A 9,315-nucleotide genomic window follows, 5' to 3' on the forward strand; every position below is an offset into this window, starting at 1 on the left:
CAGTTCCTGAAAAAAAGGCCGACACAAGTTTCAGACTACAAGTTTATTGTTTTATATATACATATGTGTGTATATATATATATGTATATATATATAATTGCACAAACATAGAGGAGAGCCTATTGGCTCTATTTATAGCAAGATAATCATTTGACACACATTGAATCTCCAATCATTTTACAACTATCTAGTTAAAGTTTAGCTTCAACAAACTGAAATGTCACATCAATGTCAAAATAGGTTCTCAAACTCAATATAGAAGAATATTAACAAATTTCACTCTCAGACTATGTCCATGGACTGGAGAGGTGGTGTACCCTGCCCCTCTCCAGAACCCACTAGGATGGATGGATGGATGGATGGATGGATGGATGGATGGATGGATGGATGGATGGATGGATGGATGGATGGATGGATGGATGGATGGATGGATGGATGGATGGATGGATGGATGGATGGATGGATGGATGGATGGATGGATGGATGGATGGATGGATGGATGGATGGATGGATGGATGGATGGATGGATGGATGGATGGATTATGTTCATAATATGTTGTTTCTCTGTTTGTTTTATAAACAGAGAAACTTTCCTGACAGTACAATCATTATGTGAGATTCCTCCCTCAGCAATGAAGTTACTAAAAGTAAAGTGAAACATGATTGAATTGGCAAGGTCTTCTACTTCTTGCTAAGAGCCTTTTTCATTGTTGAGGTGATCCAGTCAACGTAGCAAGGTGTCTTTGTGTAAGCAACCATTGAATGACCGTTTGGGTTTAGGGACATGAATGCCACAACTCCATAAGCAGTGCTATGTCCACACACCAGTGGGCCTCCAGAATCCCCCTGCAAGAACATACACATAATGTAGAGATTAAGAGAGTGACAATGAGATGTTATATTATCAATAACATCTCAAAAGTTTGCTTTAATCTGTGAAAAAAAAATTATAAATCACATACCTTACCAGGTCTAGCTATTCCATCTGAACAGTATAATTTAAGTTTAGTACAATTGCTATTTTCAACCAATGTGACATTCATTTCCATGAGTTTGTCAGAGATCGCTCCATCCGGACGGGTTTGACCCCAGCCGGAGATGATGCAAGATTTGGGCAGAGTCTCGTCATCACGGCTTGCCAGAGAAATGGGCTTCACAAAGTTGTTCATCACCGCTTTAGAGCCTAGCTGGAACAGTGACGAGATAAATGAAATATAAATACAAAGCCAAACTCATATTGTACTATGCATTGTTTTCTAACATGAATTGTTTTCTAGCATGAACTGAACTCATTAAGTTTTTTATGTCTGTTGAAGACAAACTACACCAAATGGCAAAAATATAAAGTGTTTGTTCATTTTTACCTTAAGGAGCATTATATCATTAACAAATGCGTTTTTGTCATAGTTTTCATGAGGAAATACTTTTTCCACAGTTCGATCCTGTATTTTGTCATTTTTCAAATATTTGGTATCATCAACTCCGAGGTAAACTGTATAATTCCTGTAACGACATAAACCACAATGACACAAAGTGCAAGCATTCAGGTTCCTTCTGTATAGGCAATAATTACAAATATAAGCACAAAAATATGCAAAAATATTGTCAATAAATAAAAATGATGGTTTTAGACAGACTTGGCTTGGCAGTGGGCAGCAGTCAGCACAAAATCCTCGTTCAGAAGAAATCCATCACAGAAAGATTCATCGTTGTTGGCCAGGTGTCGTCTTATGAACACCATGTACGGCCTGCTGTGTGGCTCAGCCACATGGCCTCCAATTATTTTTTCGGCTCGGCCTACAGGGAGCATTAGATACAACAGACTGCACTTAATATAAACACATACACAACAATCCTTTTCTTATACAGCTGAAGTTAGCTGTATAAAGAGAGCTCTACAATATGACAAATATGTTTGCTTAATTTCCCATACCAGCCTAGTGTTTAATTATAATGGTCCTTGGTGCTCAAAAAAGACAAATTAGACAAATTGATGGTTTTCATTCTATGGAAGCATTTTCTTACCTTGACCATAAAGAGTCAGCAGAACCATCAGTACTGGCAGCTTGTTATTGAAGAGCATGATGTTATCAAAGTTCAGCTGAGCAACGGTGCTGAGCAGCGGAGGCACGAATAGTTGACAAGTTCAAGCCCTCATATCTCTTGGCTTTTAAACAAAAGGGGATGAGTCTTACTTGCATATGCAAATGATGTGGCTGGGAGACACATTCAGACAGAGCCTCACAGAAATACAGATTTTATAAGAGAACTTTGGGGCAATGTGTAAAAATGCCCACAAATCCTGCAATTGTGTTTTTGCTGCAGGGAAAACAATTATACTAGTATTTCCAGTTAGCATAGTGAAGAATCTCTTTATTTTATCAATTTATTTAAATGATAATGAATTTGGAAGCAAGTAAGCGACACATGATGCCACTTTTCGTCACACAATCAATTATTTGTAATTCTCCTCGGACTCTATCACTCATGGCACATGTCTAAAGAACGAGCTCAAATTAGATTGAAGGCTCAAAAATGTGGCAACATTTTGGCAATAAAGCTGACTTTCTTCAAAAGGAGGCAGCATTGTGTTTTCAGTGTAAGAGTACATATGGCACACACACCCTTCGATAAAGAACATGTTTAATTTTATTTGCTTGCTGATAATTCAGCACAAATGGATAAGCGCACAAGCCATGTTGGTTTGACAGTATTATGAATTTATTCACTTGCAATTCTCTCAGTTATTGTGTCAGCTAGTCGTCAGATAAAATGTGAAATTAAATGACACCTATTAGCCAGGTCTGATGTGCAGGTTTTCTCCCAGTAGAGCCTCTTTTCACAGTTGAGTCAGGTATTCTAGCGTCATGATACAAAGGGGGCCCTTTTGAGTCTTGCAGGATCATGGAGACCACCACTCCATAAGCTGGGCCACGTTCATCCTGGTTTGCCAGATTGACAGGTTACTCATTATCTTTAAACTTTGCCTTGGAGCTTTAAGAATAGTGCAAAAAAGTATAATCAGCATTAAGATTTGGTCTTTGTGGTTATTTTAGTTTATTGATATCAGGGTAACATGGTTTGTAGTGTCAAGATCTTTGCAAGTGATACCATGAAAAACAAATCGGTAACAGTCAATACATAAGATTTACAACTATTGTTACCTTGAGGAGAATGACGACATTCTTAAAGGTTTTATTGATGTGATGTACATGTGAAAATACTTGTTCCACTTTTATGAGCTTCACTTCGTCTTGTCAAATGATACGTTCTGTGAAGTCCAATATAAACTAAGTAATCCCTGTAATGGAAAAAGGAGAAAAATTTGATTCCGCATTATAAGCCAGTTAAGACACAATTCATGTCAGTAAAAAAAAGGAACAAAAAAAAAAACTCACTTAGCTGCACAGTGAGCAGCAGTCATCACAAAGAGAATGAATCCATCACGATTTCTTGTTTCATTTGACGTGTTTCTCCTCAAGCACCATGTAGGGCCGGCTGTGTGGCACAGCTTCCCGACCTCCAGTTATTCTTCCTGAATAAACTGGAAAAAAAAAAGTAAACATAAGTATTCAAAATCAGGAGTTCACTTCCTCCTGTACAGCACGATGGATTGAAAATGCATTCCTGGACCCTCGGTATAAAGTAGTTCATGAATTATTATGGCAACTTCAAAATACAGTACAAGCCCTTTTATTGTATGTCTTTTACATATTTATCTCCATAAAGCAGTTTGAAATTTACTTTAATCTTTGTTCGATATTTGTTTACTAAACATGTTGGACATTTTATTTGCAGAATTTCTAAAGTACTCAGTATCTCGGGTTATTTCAGACCAGTTTTGGCCTTGCATTTCGATCATTTGTTTAGGTGAGTTTTCTTTTCCTTCCTCCTTCTGCCTATTTAGATTACTTATGATAGGATCTGACTTTGAGTTGTTATGCTCTGTATTTAGTTAATTTTTTCCCCTGTTATTTACTTATTCATTTATTTCAGTCTGCTGATTTCTGTTTACTTCCTGCTCCGCTCCTGACTTTCTCTCTCCTTCGTCAGTCTACCTGACTGGCCTCAACCCATTATCAATCAGCACCGGTTCTCTGTCCAGTAAACAAACTCCCCATTTAAGCTCCAGTTTGTTCATTCACTAACCGCTGGATTCCCTCCTGGTTTCCCTTGCAGTTATTTCTTGCCTTCAACAATTTATTTTTGCTCTCCCTTATTGTAAATATTTTTTTTTATATGTATCTTTGCAACTGGGTTAATAACAAATCATGACAAATGTTTGATTTAAATAATTTTAGAGTCAGGTAAACACAGGAACGTTGACATTTCCCAATGTAATTGACACACTGTCTACTTACTAAACATATATATATATGGCCTTTTTATACTAAATGACAAGAATTGCCTTACCTGAGCACATCGTGAGCACAATCAATAGTGTACCGCCACTGTTCTGTATCTAAACATAATGCGGCTGCTGTCCAGCTCAGATACTGAGCTGAGCAGAAGAGTAAGATCTCTGACAAGTTCAAGCACACAGTCTTTTCTGCTTTAGAGAGAGAAACATTTTTGCATCGCTCATATAGGCAACACATTGTTTGCACAATGATTTGGCTTTTAGTCACCTTCTTATGTAGGAAAGCGAGACAACAACCTCAAAGAATGACCTGATTGTGAATGTACAGTTTTAATGTTAATCATTATTAGTATCATTCAAATGTCTTCTGAATGGGACTGGTTTTATTATTGTTATTATTTACCTACCTGCTAAAAATAGAAATGCATGTACTGGGGGAAAAGTTGTTTTATTTATGCAGATCAGTTTGTTTTTTTGAATTTTGCGTGAGTGTGCCTGACTGTTAGGCTGTGAAATTGGAGAAAAAAGAAAAGCACGTCAGTCATTTCGAAATCCAGCACTCTTAAAGAAAAAGAACATTTTCTCTCAAATTGCTTCTGAGTGGTCTGATGTGACGAAAACTAATCAGATAACAGAGTTGAGAAGAGGGCGAGAGAGCCAGAAGTCATCGGGGAGATTTCGATAGATTGATTTCTTAGAAGTAGTTACATGGTGACAACCAACATATTTTGAGTTTTTAAAGCATGGGCACCAACTCACTGCTGAAATGCTTGATTTTTCTAAGCACAAAACTAATTTGCATATTTTTGATGGAGAAGATTTTACACAGAATGTTTTATTCTGGTGTCTTGCCTATTTCAGAAGTAAAAAAATAAGAAGAGTGAAATAACCAATGCACTTCTTTGTACACGTATCCTAAATACTTTGGCTTTCGAAGCCAAATTTCGAATGGCTTCGAAATTTGAAATGCATGAAAAACCACTTTTTAAAAATGTCAGTGCAAGTTAACTTGTAATTGACTCAAATAGTGCATGCCTCAGGATGAATCAGACCGACTCAGTGAGCTGTAATATAGCTGGTCATAATTTATTCACCAGTGCTTCTGTGGTATTACGCTCAAGATTCAACAAGCTCTGTTGACGTCTTGTGATCAAAGCTATGGGTTTCTAAGGGGAGACTCTGTGTCTGTCATTCACCCTCAAAGGTAACGTTATTCTGATGTTATCATGTCATAAGACAGAGAATAAAAATATAATTTATTTAAAAGTGTGGTTTGCGGAACTTGAGGTGAAATCTAACCCATGGAACTACAGAAATGATGAAATGATTAGAATTGAGTTGCAAAGAAAAGAAGTTCAGGCCGGACAGAGCAGATTTGGAAATTACAAGAACAGAGAAAGTGTTGTTCTCTCAAAACCTCAATCACTTTTTATTAGGAAAAGTATGATGTAATTACTTGAGCCTTCTGATAGCTCAAAATTTTAAAAAATTATTTGTAATCTGTAAGGAAGTTCAAGGTTGTCGCTTGTAATCCACGGATCTTCAAGAAGTTGTTGGAGATGCTGATGACTGTGAGCAGGAAGGATATCCTGCAGCGCTATGTGTTACAATGACGCTGAAGAGGCCTCTAGCTGAAGGCATCGTTGTTGTACAAAAGACTGATAAAGTGAATCCTCACAGTTAGCCAGAATGTTTTATTTTTCTTTTGTTTTATGATTAACCTTCTGTTACACAATCATCTCCAGAGATTTTTCAGGTGATTTCTTCTCACCATGCCACTGGAAAAGATTATCTCCAGCTCTCAGTTCTCAGTTGCTTGACCTTCTCTCTACAACCCAACAATTAGGGAGTCAATGGAGTATTTCTGCAGATGACATGAGTCTGACTTGTACTGGAAGACTGAGGGGCACAGAGTCAAAAGAAATGATCCTCACAGTGCTGATTGCTTCGTCCAGATCACAGTGGGTTTGTTGAAACAGGTATATGACGGCATCTCCAACTCAGGTAGGATGTCTTCCACAACACTGGAACTGTTTTCTGGGTCAACTCAAGGTTGAAGAGGTTCTGTAAAATCCAACAGATCTCCTCTGCACAGGCCTTCTGGGGCACTCACACCATCCAGACATGCAACCTTGGCCTGCAGTTCATTCTGCAGGCCAAGGGCAAAGCGAGCACCACCATCTCCTGATTTGAAGACAAACATGTAGAAGCAGAAGGATCCCTGGCTCATGGAAAATCCTTTCACTTCCAGGGGTCTCAATTTCCTTGTTTTTGCAGGGAAATGTCCTGCAATTTTTCCATGCGTCTCTGCTTCAACACACCCAAATCCAGCAACAATTAGGTCATAAGGAGGAATCCGGAACCATGCATCTTTTCTTTCAACAAAGTTGAAAGAAATATATAATTGGACAATATAATTGGAAAAAATCCAAGGAGTATGGATACCTTAGCACTGGCTGGACAATGAATGTATGATATACTTCAGATCTAAGTAATCAAAAGATCCGAAGTATTGAGGCCACTGTTGGCTTTAACTTCCTTTTCATCTTTTTGGCAGTATGATCAAACATGAAGGAATGCATCTTATTAACCACAGTGTATGGATATGTCTTTTACATCACTTCCTATGTCTAGACACAAGTATTTTCCCTTTATATCTTTCTCATAAACCTTCACGTAATTGTTTTAGTGAGGCAAAAAAAAAAGAAGAAAGGAGGAGGTGAAGGAGTTGTGTAAGCAGGTTTTAGGATGTGAGCGCCTGGAGTCCAGGGCTGTAATGGGAATCACAGAAGGGCTTCCAAAGAGAAGCTTGTTTGGTAGAACAGGGGTCTTTAGCACTAGCCCATCCCTTTTATGAGGATCACGGGGCTGACAAGAGTGGCTGGTTTAGCCATTGGACATACCAACAAGGTAAAAGGAAATGTGATAGCGGCTATTAATCAAAGCAACATTACATATTTATTAAGAAGAAAGAAAGAATGACAACAATAAAACCAACGGACAGAGAAACAGAACTTCCTGGAAAAGTTGCAATAGATCAAACTGTGTCTTTAACTAAAAACACACATGGAGGCTGAGAAGAGACCTGCGCTGACGTGAAACGGACTGGATTATTTTGCAATCATCCTGATATCATCTGAACTTTATCTCTTCTCAAAAATGACCCCAGCTCCAAAAGTTAACTATGAAAAAATGCTGCACGTATCCATATCTCTGGGGTTACGTCCACTGAACCTTTCAAAACCCAGAATGAAAAAATAAACACTTATCTTATATTCACAAAATGATTGGGGTTAACTTACAACCACCTTCAAAAGATAGCAAACCTGCTGTTCTGAGAAACATAAAAACTAAAAAGTTAAATTACGCTTAATTGCGTAAAAACCTCCCCCTGACACTACAAGTGAGCATCTTATTCAATGAGACACGCTGGGAGATTTTACACAGTGGGAGATTTTACACATGTGACTTGATTCTTCAATTAATAAAATGTCGGTACTTTACGATACAACATTTTCATAGTTTTTTTTCCAAATATAGTTCAAGAAATTGGGAAAACACTCAGCTTCATAAACTACCTCTCTGGATTGACAAGTAACTGCAAATGTGATAATTCTTCACAGAACTACAATGTTTCTTTAATTTACAACGCTTCATAGAATGAGCTACTTTGCTGCCCTCATTTCAGTCTCAGTTTTGACACTCATCTGATTTCAGTTGCAAAGGAAACAGCTCAAACAACGTGAGCACGAATGCATGTGGTTAAACAGAACGTAGCGCAGCAACTTATCAGTATAAGATGAAAAGATATAGCAACAGTGTTTCGAGATTTGAAAGTCTAGGAATCCTTAATGGTGATTGTTGCATATTTGCTTTTAAACTAAGGGGAATCGTATGACAAAGTCTGGTGCCTGGTAACATTGCAAACAAAGTGGAAATTCTCATGGAGAGGCTGAAACAAACATACTGCAATAGCTACAATAATAAATGCAGTAAAATGATCATGCAAAAAGAGCTTGACGTGTGATGTGGAATAATTCACACGTTCACACTCCAATTTGTGCAGAAGCTGGAAGACCAAAAGAATTTTAAATTTTTGCAGGATGCTTTCCGAGTGCAAAATATACCTTCTCGGCTGTCAAGGAGAAGTGCTGACAGCATATTTAGTAACAAGTACGGAGGAAGGTAAGGACCAATAAAGAGGACTTCTATTAATTGGCTGCACATTGGGTTTACAAGCTTGTTTGACAAGTCACTGCCCAATGTAAGAAAAATCAACCAAGATGGATCAAAACTAAGTGGTCAGCAGAAAAATATATATTTTTAAACATGAGTCTGTCTAATAATATTATGATGAGAGATGAGAGTACAGTATGCGGTCCCATCTTAATTTCCCTTGGATGGCCCACACACATTTGAAGCACTGCACAGACACAAGTCTCACATAGAACCTTTTATGATGTTTATAAAGTAATATAAGTCTAAATCCTTCATAAACGTGTTGGAACTGAGGAGACCTGAGGTGGATAAATGCTGTCAAACTTTTTGATTAACTGAGATATCAATTCCCTGAATTAGCTAACTGTGAGTTTCATAGCTTAGAGGCTATGAAAAGATTCATTTAACTTGGTTATAGCATTCTTGCCAGTTTAGAGCAACAGAAGATGGGCTGCTGGGACCACAGTAAAAGTGGGAGCTAGAGCCACTAGTGTCTGAGAATACTGGGTCTAGTGGTAAATGTTGCCACTTTGATTAGCTTCTAAAACCAGTGGTAATAATGTATGTCCGTTCTTTGGAACTGGACTGAATCCTCCAAGTCAGACCACAGATTGGCCCGACTGCCGCGCTGACCCAAACTACTTATGTAGTTCCTGCTGTTTGTGACCAACACAAACACTCTGGCAACAAATATTGGTTAATTATTGGATGTCACCAAACCAAACCAGTGATCACCA

At 38.0% G+C, this 9,315-nt stretch overlaps 1 protein-coding gene across 1 annotated transcript; it reads right to left on the reverse strand.

The window, feature by feature from the left end:
• Positions 1-471: 471 nt before the first annotated feature.
• On the reverse strand, positions 472-2,105 carry LOC129376675 (granzyme B-like). The gene is made up of 5 exons (XM_055056262.1): positions 2,026-2,105; positions 1,638-1,797; positions 1,365-1,503; positions 963-1,187; positions 472-846 (listed from the first exon to the last, which is right to left on the reverse strand). The coding sequence occupies exons 1-5, from the start codon at positions 2,081-2,083 to the stop codon at positions 682-684; spliced, it is 747 nt and encodes a 248-aa protein (XP_054912237.1). The 5' UTR covers positions 2,084-2,105; the 3' UTR covers positions 472-681.
• Positions 2,106-9,315: the final 7,210 nt, after the last annotated feature.

The sequence above is a fragment of the Poeciliopsis prolifica genome, unplaced genomic scaffold (genome assembly GCF_027474105.1).
Source record: "Poeciliopsis prolifica strain line A6 unplaced genomic scaffold, Auburn_PproV2 SCAFFOLD002, whole genome shotgun sequence".
Classification (NCBI taxonomy): Eukaryota; Metazoa; Chordata; class Actinopteri; order Cyprinodontiformes; family Poeciliidae; genus Poeciliopsis; species Poeciliopsis prolifica.

Excerpts from the sequence above, each read along its gene's own strand:
- LOC129376675 (XM_055056262.1), bottom strand. The coding sequence starts at position 2,083 with ATGCTCTTCAATAACAAGCTGCCAGTACTGATGGTTCTGCTGACTCTT. Across the intron at positions 1,504-1,637 it reads GCTGCCCACTGCCAAGCCAA|GAATTATACAGTTTACCTCG; the intron begins GTCTGTCTAAAA and ends ATGTCGTTACAG. Across the intron at positions 1,188-1,364 it reads ATGATATAATGCTCCTTAAG|CTAGGCTCTAAAGCGGTGAT; the intron begins GTAAAAATGAAC and ends TCACTGTTCCAG.